At 42.5% G+C, this 13,917-nt stretch overlaps 1 protein-coding gene across 1 annotated transcript in view; it reads right to left on the bottom strand.

Moving 5' to 3' along the window:
• The window catches only part of TM9SF3 (transmembrane 9 superfamily member 3), a gene marked incomplete in the record, with an annotated part of 175,448 nt that overhangs the window by 131,866 nt on the left and 29,665 nt on the right, over window positions 1-13,917 (bottom strand). The window contains 1 exon segment of the mRNA XM_053691877.1: window positions 1,029-1,224. Within this exon segment, the coding sequence (XP_053547852.1) occupies window positions 1,029-1,224 (196 nt within the window).

Genomic DNA, 13,917 nt, shown 5'->3' with positions numbered 1-13,917 from the left:
ACTGCTGAACAAACTCATCACAACCATTCTGTACAGTGACTGCTGAACAAACTCATCACAACCATTCTGTACAGTCACTGCTGAACAAACTCATCACAACCATAGACCTGATCAGAAGAGCCTCAAGAGGAAACAAGTTAAGTATAACTTTGGGGGTTAAAATCTCTCAAATCTTTAGTTTTTTTTTACAAGCCGTTGCTAAGATAATGTTACATAAACTGTTCTGTAACAGTATTATGACCCTGGGGAAGTCTCCCTAAGTGTGATGTGGGAAACCAGACATGGAGTCCTTGCTCAATGTGTTTAGAGGGGGGAAAGAAGTGGTTGTCATGTTCCTTGTTCAGAGGATTGTCTGGTAGTTCGGGGCTGGACCGACCTTGTTGGGAGGGATCCGACTTATATATTTCAGGAAATTTCACCTCTGTGAAAAGCACAACTGGGTTAAAAGAGGCTGCACCTAGGTGGTAACTCACCATAGAACAAGCGACTGAGCTGTTTGTTCCTGGTAGTGTGCTTCTCTAATTAAGTCTAAATAAGTTAACATGAATAATAAACATGCGAAACAGATTCAGCTGAAGGGTTTAAAAAAGGGTTCATTTTTCTATGCATGGCTATAGTATTGTGAGTGGAACAGCAATGGAGTACAATGGTTGTGCAGGAATAACACACAGTACAAACCAGCGAAACATCAAACTAAAGCACAAACATGCGCAGTATCATTCATACGCACTCAGCATAACATACAGCACTATACTCGCTTCTCTAACCATCGGTATCTCCATGACTCATCTCAGTACAAAGGCTCAAAATGCAGAAGCACAATAAAAATAAAAAAAACTTTATTGGTCTAGAAAAATCTCTTCAATTTATCAACAAAAGGCTAAAATAAACAAACTACATCAATATCTTATTGGTTTGTACAATGTGATATTTTCTTATAAACAGAACACTTTGCTAAAATTCTAAGCAGGATAAAACAATCTGGCACAAGATAAACAAAGTCTCTATCCCATATAAAAAGAGCTCACCTTTAAATTTAATATCAAGTCCACTGAACTCCAATTCCACCCCTTGTAAAGCTTCTCCTAAGGTTTCATGATAATGACTAATACTCTTCTTCGTCCCAACACAGAACGGTAGAGAGAAATACTTGTATGTCTCTTGTCTGTTGTGATACGGCCCCACTGTGTTCATCCATAGGACAACCTCCTCTTTGTCATTGTACTAAATATAAATTAAACAAAAGAATGACACCAAAAGGCATTTAGAATCAGAATGCACACATGCTCCTGCTATCAGCCATTCTCCTCCATCTACACCGATCAGTGAGATAAATCACTTACTACCTCCAACACAATGCAGAGTACAATTAGCATTTAGTTTGCCTGCTTCTCCTGTCATTGCTCTCCCCCAGAGGTTAGGTACAGTTAGCATTTAGTTAGCCTGTTTCTCCTGTCATTGCTCTCCCCCAGAGGTTAGGTACAGTTAGCATTTAGCTTGCCTGCTTCTCCTGTCCCTGCTCTCCCCCAGAGGTTAGGTACAGTTAGCATTTAGTTAGCCTGTTTCTCCTGTCACTGCTCTCCCCCAGAGGTTAGGTAGAGTTAGCATTTAGCTTGCCTGCTTCTCCTGTCACTGCTCTCCCCCAGAGGTTAGGTAGAGTTAGCATTTAGTTAGCCTGTTTCTCCTGTCATTGCTCTCCCCCAGAGGTTATGTACAGTTAGCATTTAGTTAGCCTGTTTCTCCTGTCATTGCTCTCCCCCAGAGGTTATGTACAGTTAGCATTTAGTTAGCCTGTTTCTCCTGTCATTGCTCTCCCCCAGAGGTTAGGTACAGTTAGCATTTAGTTAGCCTGTTTCTCCTGTCATTGCTCTCCCCCAGAGGTTAGGTACAGTTAGCATTTAGTTAGCCTGCTTCTCCTGTCATTGCTCTCCCCCAGAGGTTATGTACAGTTAGCATTTAGCTTGCCTGCTTCTCCTGTCATTGCTCTCCCCCAGAGGTTAGGTACAGTTAGCATTTAGTTTGCCTGTTTCTCCTGTCATTGCTCTCCCCCAGAGGTTAGGTACAGTTAGCATTTAGTTAGCCTGCTTCTCCTGTCATTGCTCTCCCCCAGAGGTTATGTACAGTTAGCATTTAGCTTGCCTGTTTCTCCTGTCATTGCTCTCCCCCAGAGGTTAGGTACAGTTAGCATTTAGTTAGAATGCTTCTCCTGTCATTGCTCTCCCCAGAGGTTAGGTACAGTTAGCATTTAGTTTGCCTGTTTCTCCTGTCATTGCTCTCCCCCAGAGGTTAGGTACAGTTAGCATTTAGTTAGCCTGTTTCTCCTGTCACTGCTCTCCCCCAGAGGTTAGGTACAGTTAGCATTTAGCTTGCCTGCTTCTTCTGTCATTGCTCTCCCCCAGAGGTTATGTAGTTAGCATTTAGCTTGCCTGCTTCTCCTGTCATTGCTCTCCCCCAGAGGTTAGGTACAGTTAGCATTTAGCTTGCCTGCTTCTCCTGTCATTGTTCTCCCCCAGAGGTTAGATACAGTTAGCATTTAGCTTGCTTGCTTCTCCTGTCATTGCTCTCCCCCAGAGGTTAGGTACAGTTAGCATTTAGCTTGCCTGCTTCTCCTGTCATTGCTCTCCCCCAGAGGTTAGGTACAGTTAACATTTAGTTTGCCTGTTTCTCCTGTCATTGCTCTGCCCCAGAGGTTAGGTACAGTTAGCATTTAGTTTGCCTGCTTCTCCTGTCAATGCTCTCCCCCAGAGGTTATGTACAGTTAGCATTTAGTTTGCCTGCTTCTCCTGTCATTGCTCTCCCCCAGAGGTTATGTACAGTTAGCATTTACTTTGCCTGCTTCTCCTGTCATTACTCCCCCAGAGGTTAGGTACAGTTAGCATTTAGCTTGCATGTTTCTCCTGTCACTGCTCTCCCCCAGAGGTTATGTACAGTTAGCATTTACTTTGCCTGCTTCTCCTGTCATTACTCTCCCCCAGAGGTTAGGTACAGTTAGCATTTAGCTTGCCTGCTTCTCCTGTCATTGCTCTCCCCCAGAGGTTATGTACAGTTAGCATTTAGCTTGCCTGCTTCTCCTGTCATTGCTCTCCCCCAGAGGTTAGGTACAGTTAGCATTTAGTTAGAATGCTTCTCCTGTCATTGCTCTCCCCAGAGGTTAGGTACAGTTAGCATTTAGTTTGCCTGTTTCTCCTGTCATTGCTCTCCCCCAGAGGTTAGGTACAGTTAACATTTACTTTGCCTGCTTCTCCTGTCATTACTCCCCCAGAGGTTAGGTACAGTTAGCATTTAGCTTGCCTGCTTCTCCTGTCACTGCTCTCCCCCAGAGGTTAGGTACAGTTAGCATTTAGCTTGCCTGCTTCTCCTGTCATTGCTCTCCCCCAGAGGTTAGGTACAGATAGCATTTAGTTTGCCTGTTTCTCCTGTCACTGCTCTCCCCCAGAGGTTAGGTACAGATAGCATTTAGCTTGCCTGCTTCTCCTGTCATTGCTCTCCCCCAGAGGTTAGGTACAATTAGCATTTAGTTTGCCTGTTTCTCCTGTCATTGCTCTCCCCCAGAGGTTAGGTACAGATAGCATTTAGTTTGCCTGTTTCTCCTGTCACTGCTCTCCCCCAGAGGTTAGGTACAGTTAGCATTTAGCTTGCCTGCTTCTCCTGTCATTGCTCTCCCCCAGAGGTTAGGTACAGTTAGCATTTAGCTTGCCTGCTTCTCCTGTCATTGCTCTCCCCCAGAGGTTAGGTACAGATAGCATTTAGCTTGCCTGCTTCTCCTGTCACTGCTCTCCCCCAGAGGTTAGGTAGAGTTAGCATTTAGCTTGCCTGCTTCTCCTGTCACTGCTCTCCCCCAGAGGTTAGGTACAGTTAGCATTTAGCTTGCCTGCTTCTCCTGTCACTGCTCTCCCCCAGAGGTTATGTACAGTTAGCATTTAGCTTGCCTGCTTCTCCTGTCACTGCTCTCCCCCAGAGGTTATGTACAGTTAGCATTTAGCTTGCCTGCTTCTCCTGTCACTGCTCTCCCCAGAGGTTATGTACAGTTAGCATTTAGCTTGCCTGCTTCTCCTGTCATTGCTCTCCACCAGAGGTTTGGTACAGTTAGCATTTAGTTAGCCTGCTTCTCCTGTCATTGCTCTCCCCCAGAGGTTAGGTACAGTTAGCATTTAGTTAGCCTGCTTCTCCTGTCATTGCTTTCCCCCAGAGGTTAGGTAGAGTTAGCATTTAGTTAGCCTGCTTCTCCTGTCATTGCTCTCCCCAGAGGTTAGGTATAATTAGCATTTAGCTTGCCTGCTTCTCCTGTCATTGCTCTCCCCCAGAGGTTAGGTACAGTTAGCATTTAGCTTGCCTGCTTCTCCTGTCACTGCTCTCCCCCAGAGGTTAGGTACAGTTAGCATTTAGCTTGCCTGCTTCTCCTGTCACTGCTCTCCCCCAGAGGTTAGGTACAGTTAGCATTTAGCTTGCCTGCTTCTCCTGTCACTGCTCTCCCCCAGAGGTTAGGTACAGTTAGCATTTAGCTTGCCTGCTTCTCCTGTCATTGCTCTCCCCCAGAGATTAGGTACAGTTAGCATTTAGTTTGCCTGTTTCTCCTGTCATTGCTCTCCCCCAGAGATTAGGTACAGTTAGCATTTAGTTTGCCTGCTTCTCCTGTCATTGCTCTCCCCCAGAGATTAGGTACAGTTAGCATTTAGTTTGCCTGTTTCTCCTGTCATTGCTCTCCCCCAGAGATTAGGTACAGTTAGCATTTAGTTTGCCTGTTTCTCCTGTCATTTCTCTCCCCCAGAGATTAGGTACAGTTAGCATTTAGTTTGCCTGCTTCTCCTGTCATTGCTCTCCCCCAGAGATTAGGTACAGTTAGCATTTAGTTTGCCTGTTTCTCCTGTCATTGCTCTCCCCCAGAGATTAGGTACAGTTAGCATTTAGCTTGCCTGTTTCTACTCTCATTACTCTCGGTGCATAATGCATAACAGTGTATTAGCGCTTATTATTATTGCACTTTAGTTGCATATAATTATATAAGATTTGCAGTTATTAAAGTCAGCTTAAGGGCAGCAGATGTACTGGTGAGCCAATGACAAGTCATATGGGTGTGCACTGCTGCGCTGAGCCTACCTAGGTATGCTTTTCACCAAATACTAATTGAACAAAGTACATTTGAAAAAAAGTCCTGTAAAATTGCTGCTCTGTCTGAGTCACAGAAGCTTCAATGAGTGTCACGTGCCTGACCCCGATTTAAGCTATACAGTGCACAAGAGACTCATGAGGGCTTTTCGGGGGGCATCTCTGAAGAGCTATACAACTGCAAACCAAAGAACAATTTTACGACCCATATAAAAACAACTTCTATAGCGTTTACAATGGGTAGATAACATGGTGTTTTTGCCATGGTCAAAAGGAAACAATACTTCCTATTGATGCTCTATAGCTAAGCACAACAAGTAATTTCTGAGGTTAGGAATATTCAGGACAGAAAAAACTAAATTTATGTTTACCTGATAAATTTATTTCCGGATATGGTGAGTCCACAACGTCATCAATTACTAGTGGGAATCTCTTCTGGCCAGCAGGAGGAGCCAAAGAGCACCACAGCAAAGCTGTTAAAGGGACACCATACCCAAACATTTTCTTTCATGATTAAGGTAGAGAATATAATTTTAAACATTCCAATTTACTTCTATTAGCTAATTTGCTTTATTCTTTAGATATACTTTAATGAAGAAATACCAATGCACAAAGTGAACCAATCACAGGAGGCATCTATGTGCAGCTACCAATCAGCAGCTCCTAAGCATATCTAGATATGCTTTTCAGCAAAGAATATCAAGAGAATGAAGCAAAATAGATAATAGAAGTAAATTAGAAAGTTGCTTATAATTGTATTCTCTTTCTAAATCATGAAAGAAAAAAATTTGGGTTTCATGTCCCTTTAAGTATCACTCACCTACCCATAATCCCCAGTCATTCGAACAAAGGGAAATGGAAAAAGGAATAACGCAAAGGTGTAGAGGTGCCTGAGGTTTAGTAAAACCATCTTAAATATAAGGGTGGGGCCGTGGACTCAACATATCCAGAAATAAAATTTATCAGGTAAGCATAAATTTAGTTCTCTTTCCTAAGATATGGTGAGTCCACAACATCATCAATTACTAATGGGAACCAATACCCAAGCTAGAGGACACAGATGACTAGGGAGGGAAAAGACAGGTGGACCTAAACAGAAGGTACCACCACTTGAAGAACCTTCCTCCCAAAAGAGGCCTCAGCAGAGGAAAAAGTATTAAATTGAAAAAATGTGTGCAGAGGGGACCAAGTTACAGCCTTGCAATTCTGTTCCACAGAAGCTTTATTTTTGAAAGCCCAAGAAGATGAGACAGCCCTAGTGGAATGCCCAGCAGTCTCGTAAGCAAAACGAATCATAACCAAAAGGAAAGTAACGGTAGCCTTCTGACCCTTACGCTTTCCCAAAAAACAAAAAGGGGCAGGAGACTGGGAAAACCCTTAGTCACCTGTAAATAGAATTTTAAAGCATGCACTACATCTAAGTTGTGCAACAGATGATCCTTATGAGAAGGAGGATTGGGATAGAGAAGGAACAACAATTTCCTGATTAATATTCCTATCTGAAACCACCTTAGGAAGAAAACCCAACCTAGTACGCAGGACCACCATACCCGCATGAAAGATAAAGTAAGGAGAATCATACTGCAAAGCCGAGAGTTTCGAAACTCTCCTTGCAGAAAAAATATCAACAAGAAACTAAACCTTCCAAGATAATAATTTAATATCTATGGAATGCATTGGCTCAAACAGAGCCTGTTGCAAAACCTTAACAAGGTTAAAGGGACACTGAATCAAAATTTTTTCTTTCGCGATTCGGATAGAGCATAACATTTTAAGCAACTTTCTAATTTACTCCTATTATCAAATGTTATTTATTCTCTTGGTATCTTTATTTGAAATGCAAGAATGTAAGTTTAGATGCCAGCCCATTTTTGGTGAACAACCTAGATTGTCCTTGCTGATTGGTGGATAAATTCCTCCACCAATAAACTGCTGTCCAGAGTTCTGAACCAAGATAAAAGCTTAGATGCCTTCTTTTTTAAATAAAGATAGCAAGAGAACGAAGAAACATTGATAATAGGAGTAAATTAAAAAGTTAATTAAAATTGCATGCTCTATCTGAATCACGAAAAAAAAATTTTGGGTTCAGTGTCCCTTTAAGACTCCAAGGAGGAGTAACCAATTTAAACACAGGCATGATTCTGATCAAGGCCTGACAAAAAAAGATTGAACATCTAGCACAACCGCCTAATGCTTATGCAACAGAATAGATAAAGCAGAAATCTGACCTTTCAGAGTACTAACTGACAACCCCTTCTCCAGACCTACCTGGAGAAAAGAAAATTCTAGGAATCCTAACCTTACTCCAAGAGTAGCCCTTAGATTCACACCAATAAAGGTATTAATGCCATACCTTATGGTAAATTTTCAGAGTAACAGGCTTGCGAGCTTGAATCATGGTCTCAATGACCGACTCAGAAAAACCACGCTTAGACAAAAACTAAGTGTTCAATCTCCAAGCAGTCAGTTTCAGAGAAACAAGATTTTTATGGAAGAAAGGACCCTGAGTTAGAAGATTCTTCCTCAGAGGCAACCTCCAAGTAGGCAGATATGACATGTTCACTAGGTCTACATACCAGATCCTGCGTGGCTATGCAGGAGCTATTCGAATTACCGACACTCTCTGCTGTTTAATAAGAGCAATGATTCGTGGAAGGAAACGGATAAACTAGACCGAACCCCTAAGGCACCGCCAGAGCATCTATTAGAGCTGCCTGCGGATATCATGACCTTGAACTGTACCTTGGAAGCTTGGTGTTCTGCCGAGACGCCATCAGATACAACTCTGCCCCACCCCCATTTGAGGGTAACCTGGAGAACACCTCCCGATGGAGAGCCCAATCCCCGGGATGAAAAGTATGTCTGCTCAAAAAATCCGCTTACCAATTGTCCACTCCTGGAATGTGGATGGCAGATAGACAACAATCGTGAGCTTCTGTCCAGTGAATAATCCAAGCCACCTCCCTCATGGCTAAGGAACTCCGAGTTCCTCCCTGATGGTTGACGTAAGCCACTGAGGTGATATTGTCCGACTGAAATCTGATAAAGATAAACTGTGGCCAAGTTAACAGAATTGTAAATCGTTCTCAACTCCAAGATGTTTATGGGGAGAGCAAACTCCTCCCGAGTCCATAATCCCTGCGCCTTTAACAAGTTCCAGACTGCTCTCCAGCCTAGCATCTGTGTTCACGATCACCCAAGAAGGTCTCCAGAAGCATATTTCCCCCGGGACAGATTTTCCTAAGAAAACCACCATGGAAGAGAGTCTCTCGTTAACACGTCTAGATCTATCCTCTGGGACAGATCCAAATGGTTTCCGTTTCATTGATTTAGCATGCATAATTGCAGAGATCTCAAATGGAATCAAGCAAAGGGAATGTCGTCCATGGAAGCGACCATCAACCCAATTACTTCCATACATTGGGCTACAGATGGCCGAACAGTAGACTGAAGAGAGGCAAGCAGAGATAATTTTGGATTTCCTGACCTCAGTCCCAAAGAACACCACCCTTGTAGCTGGAACAAGGGAACTCTTTCCCAGATTCACTTTACATCCATGGGAACATAGAAAAAAACAACAACAAGATCTCTGTATGGGAGCTTGCTGAAAAGATGTTGTCTGAACCAAAATGTCGTCTAAGTAATACGCCACTGCAATTCCCCAAGACCTGATCACTGCCAAGAGAGCCCCCAGAACCTTGGAAAAAATTCTAGGAGCTGTAGCAAGGCCAAACGGAAGAGCCACAAACTGAAAATGTTTGTCTAGAAAATCGAATCTCAGAAATTTGTGATGATCCCTGTGAAAAGGGACATGAAGATATGCGTCCTTCAGGTCTATGGTTGTCATGAACTAACCTTCCTGGACCAAAGGAAGAAAGACCCGAATGGTCTACATTTTGAAGGAAGGCACCCTGAGAAACTTGACACTTTAGGTCTAAAATGGGACGAAAAGTTCCCTCTTTCTTGGGAACCACAGATTTGAATAGAATCCTAGACCCTGTTCCTTTACTGGAACATTCACTCCCAGAGAGAAAAAATCCTGAACGCAGTTCAAGAATGCCTCTCTTTTTACCCGATTTGCAGATAACCTTGAGAGGCGAAACCTGCCCCTAGGAGGGAGAAAATTGAATTCTATCTTGTAACCCTGAGAAGCAATGCCCACAGCCCAAGGATCTGGGACATATCGAAACCACTCCCGATAAAACAGGGAAAGTCTGCCCCCACTTGATTCGACTCCGGACCGAGGGCCGACCCATCATGATGACTTAGACTAAGCTGAGGGTTTGCTAGATTGCTTCCCCTTGTTCCAGGACTGACTGGGTCTCCAAAAGGACTTGGATTGCTCCTATTTGGAAGCGGAAGGCTTTTGACTTTGAAATTACAAAAAGGAACAAAAAATACTTTGAAGTCCCTTAAATCTAATCTTCTTATCTTGCAGTAGACAAGATCCTTTTACACCCGTAATATCAGATATTTCTGCCAGTCCAGGCCCAAACAAAGTCTTACACTTGTAAGGAAGCACCAAAGCTCAGACTTGGGGGGCGTGTCCAAACAGCGGCTTCGTGAAGTCGCATTTTTCTGTAGCTCCAGAAGATAAGTTAATATACCGCCGAATATTATCACATTACCACAGCAGTTACCACCATTTCAGTAGCCTCTGAGCTTCTGAGTGTTATAAGATACCACAACCATCTATATTGCTGTATTTATGACCCAGGAGAAAGAAAAGGACATTTGAGGCCTGTTGCGGCGGCGACTATACAGGCAGCGTTCCCCCCCGGATCCCCGGGGTACTTGGCAAGAACAGACTTTATATTAAAGCCACACCAAATCACAGTACCACTTTTAAGGAGGCTACAAGGTAAACTACTTTGCAACTGGAATCTACCCGCCAAGCTATAACACAGCGCAACACTGAAAGATGGACGACTTTGCAGCGGACACGTGGGAAGAGGATCTGCCTATCGCACAAGACACATTGCTCCTACAGCTGGAAATGATCTTTAAACCTTTGCTAGACAAGGCGCCTACGGAGCAAGAACTTTATCTACTAATGAGCAGAGCTGCCCCAGAGCAACCAAACATACCGGCACAACAACAAAGTTTTCATTCGGAGTTCGGCCCATCCTTACGGCCTGGGAGGGCTGTTCAACCCGGAGTGCTGAAAGCAGATATCTACCAGCCAGTCACACAAATAAGGGCCTCTACCGCACTGCCAGTGAAGACCAGCAATCGTCCCTTGAAGAAACAAAAGAGCATCCAAGCTAAAGCTGCGTATTCCTCCTTAGTGTGGAATGCGCAGAAACCTAAACAAAATGGCTGCTGTGCACCAAGACCTGCTCTGCTCTTGCCCGGAGACCCTCTTTGGGACCGATACGCTAATTCCATTTATATGAAATGCAGAGGGGGACTGTTCTACGATATGCTGCAATCCGGAGATGCTGAACTAACACGATCTTCTAAAAATGTAAAAGGTAGATGGGAGAGTCTAAGGCTGACCCAGGGTCTTGAGGGGGGTACTCAGGGTAAAGTGAACTTAGCTCCAATCCAGTTCTCAGTCTCTAGGGACCCTTTGAATATTTTCCCAGACTGTACACCATACTATGGAAGCCTCTCAGGAGGCTAGGAACTCAAGCGTTCACTGTAACTATCAGTCAGCTCCAAAAGCTATGTAGAAGTAGTGTTTTGTTTTATAAGTTTATAAGGGCTGACAGCTTTAACAATTTAATCAAAATTTTTTTAGCAGGCTTTGAAGTAGGATGTTAATATATATATATGTTATCCTCTGTAGATTGATATGTGAGATTTATGAGATAAACGGGATTGTTCTGTTGGTATACACTAAGGGCTCTGTTAGCTATTTGAAAAAGTTGTAACCTTTTGCAAGCCCTTACTCTAAAATGCCTTTGCTTGTATTAAATCATTCTGCATGTTAAAACACACAGCTAACCAATGCAAGAACCAGCTGGAAACCTATTTATTAAGGCTCCCTCACTAACCAACAGTTTACAGAACCTCCAGAAGTTTCCATCCATATCATACTTTAATTCAATAACATGACAGTCCCTCAATGCCCTAACTATAGCTTAAATAACCCTGGCACACATTGCGCAAGTGTGCTTGGCCTCTCCTTGCGCGGTCTGCGGCCGTGACTGCGCGAGGGTGGTTTTTAACAAATAGGATATAGTTAATGATTCTGTATAATTATTGGGACATGTTATATATAACTCTAAAGGAATGTCACTGGATTATTGGCGGTTTGATATATTTGATAATTCTCAGCAAATTACCTGTATAACATTGGTGTGGCTATATTTCATACTCTATGTTTTATACTTTGTATTTTATGTTTTACATTTAACACTTTATGATCAACAAGTCAGTTCTTGTATTTTGCATCTTTATCCTTATTTTGGTTTTACTTGCTAAGATGGATGCAAAAATCTTTTTTTGTTTTGTTTGTTATTGTTGAGTTCCATGTTTGAGATAAGTCCCTAGCGTTTATCCGTATTGACAATACTGGACCAAAAGTGTCCAACTTCATTTAGGGGATAAAATTGAGAACTGAACCTTTTTAAACACAGTTTTTCAGATATGACTTAAATATTGGCATGATTGTATACTGTGTTTATGCTGTACCTTTATATTATATGTATTGTCCTCAACAAAAATAAAATATATAAAAAAAAAATAAAAAGCTCAGACTTGGAGGAAACAGCTGACCAAGACTAAAGCCACAAAGCCCTGCGAGCCAAGACAGAGAAACCAGACAGCTTGGCCCCTTAGTTTGATAACTTGCATGTTAGCATCAGAAATTAAAGAACTGGCTATCTCCAGAGCCTTAATCCGATCCTGAATTTCCTCCAATGAAGTTTCCTCTAAAATAGATTCAGACAAAAGCATTGCACCAATAAGATGCTGCACTTGTCACTGTGGCAATACAAACTGCGGGTTGCCATTGAAGACCCTGAAGCATATACATCATCTTCAAATATACCTCCAGCTTCTTATCCATTGGATCCTTAAAAGAGCAACTAGCCTCTATAGGGATTGTAGTTCTCTTAGCCAGATAAGAAATAGCCCCTTCTACTTTAGGCACCGTGGGCCAAGAATCCTTAATAGATTCAGCAACAGGAAACATCTTCTTAAAAACGGAAGACGGGGAGAAAGAAATCCCTGGTCTTTCCTATTCCTGTGCAATAATCTCCGTCACACGATCTGGAACAGGAAACACTTCCATAGAGGAAGAGACATCATAGAATCTATTAAGCTTACTAGATTTCTTAGGGTTAACTACAACAGTAGAGTCAGAATCATCCAAAGTAGCCAAAACCTCCATAATAGCTGCTGAAACAGGCAATTTACAATATATTAAGTGTTTAGATTTCCTCATGCGTTTACCTAAAACAGGAAAAGCAGATAAAGCTGCAGATACCGCAGAAGATATCTGTGCAGCGAAAACCGCAGGCAAATATAACCCTCCAGGAGGTTGAGAGGAACCGCAGGGCACTCATTTGACGCGATAGAGGATTGGGACGTTTGAGGAGAAGGCTGCGGCATTGCCTGAGAGACATTAGGCTCATAAGGCAATAATTTCTCTTTACATTGTAGCGTTCTAGCTAAACAATAAGTACAAAATTGCAAAGGAGAAACAATTTGCGCCTCTAAACATAATAAATATTTATTAAAAACAACATCATCATTATCCATGTCCATAGCTAAGATAAATCAGCCCCAGGAAAAAAGGAAAAAAATAAATTTGAATAAAGGACAACTGCCACTTTAAGAGAAACCTAAAATCAAAAAACGTTATCAAAAAAACTAAAGCTTGACAACCTCTATGCCTCAGCAGCACTGAGGTGCCTACCGCAACTCCAGGAGACTTGAAGAGGACACAGAAACTGACATGCAACTGCACATACACTGACAGACTGCAGCAATACACACAAATGCCGATCTGTTCCGTATAACAAACACAAGGATCACATGAGCAGCACATCCGGAAAAGCACTGACAAGAAAAAGGCGCGCAATCCAAAAAAAACATAACTGTTACTACATAAACAGAACAAACATTTGCCAACAATAAAAAGCTAGCAGGACCCGGTCCCATTGCCCAAATCAAAGTGTCTGCATACTGCCTATCGAATCCTATTTAAAGGATTACTAAATCACAAAGAAAAACTGCAGAAAATAATGAATCTTCTAAAGTGCAAAGTCCCTATACCTAAAATACAAAAAAAAGCACTTACCTGCAGTCTAGCAGTCCGGCAGGAAGACAGCTCACAAGGCGTGAAAGGACACATACTCCTTACAGAGACCTGTGGAAATAAGAAAGAACAGAGTAAGCAACTCAGGCTTTCTATACTTAGGGCAGCACTATATTAGGAAACAAAGTAAGCACCACCTTATAACTTCCTAACTGCTTAAAAGCCTCCACTACTCTGCAGCAGAGACTGAAGTGGACTACAACTATACCCAAATCCTTGCTTGCCGGGAAAACTATCCCCCATAAAGGATTTCATTTCTTCACCAAACTCACCTCTCTGATTAACAGAGGCAAAGAGAATTACTGGGGATTATGGGTAGGAGAGTGATACTTAACAGCTTTGCTGTGGTGCTCTTTGCCGCCTCCTGCTGGCCAGGAGAGATAGTCCCACTAGTAATTGATGGCATTGTGGACTCACCATATCTTAGGAAAGAAACATGGTATTAAAAAAAATAAAGCATTGTGAAATGCGCTCTTTTTAGATGACTTCCCAGTAGGTTGTGTTGAGCTGTGATCTGGTTTAGGAAGAAACTATATCTGCAT

Source organism: Bombina bombina, chromosome 9 (genome assembly GCF_027579735.1).
Source record: "Bombina bombina isolate aBomBom1 chromosome 9, aBomBom1.pri, whole genome shotgun sequence".
Classification (NCBI taxonomy): domain Eukaryota; kingdom Metazoa; phylum Chordata; class Amphibia; order Anura; family Bombinatoridae; genus Bombina; species Bombina bombina.
The sequence above is the reverse complement of the archived record's forward strand: the minus strand, read 5'-3'. Positions and strand labels throughout refer to the sequence as shown.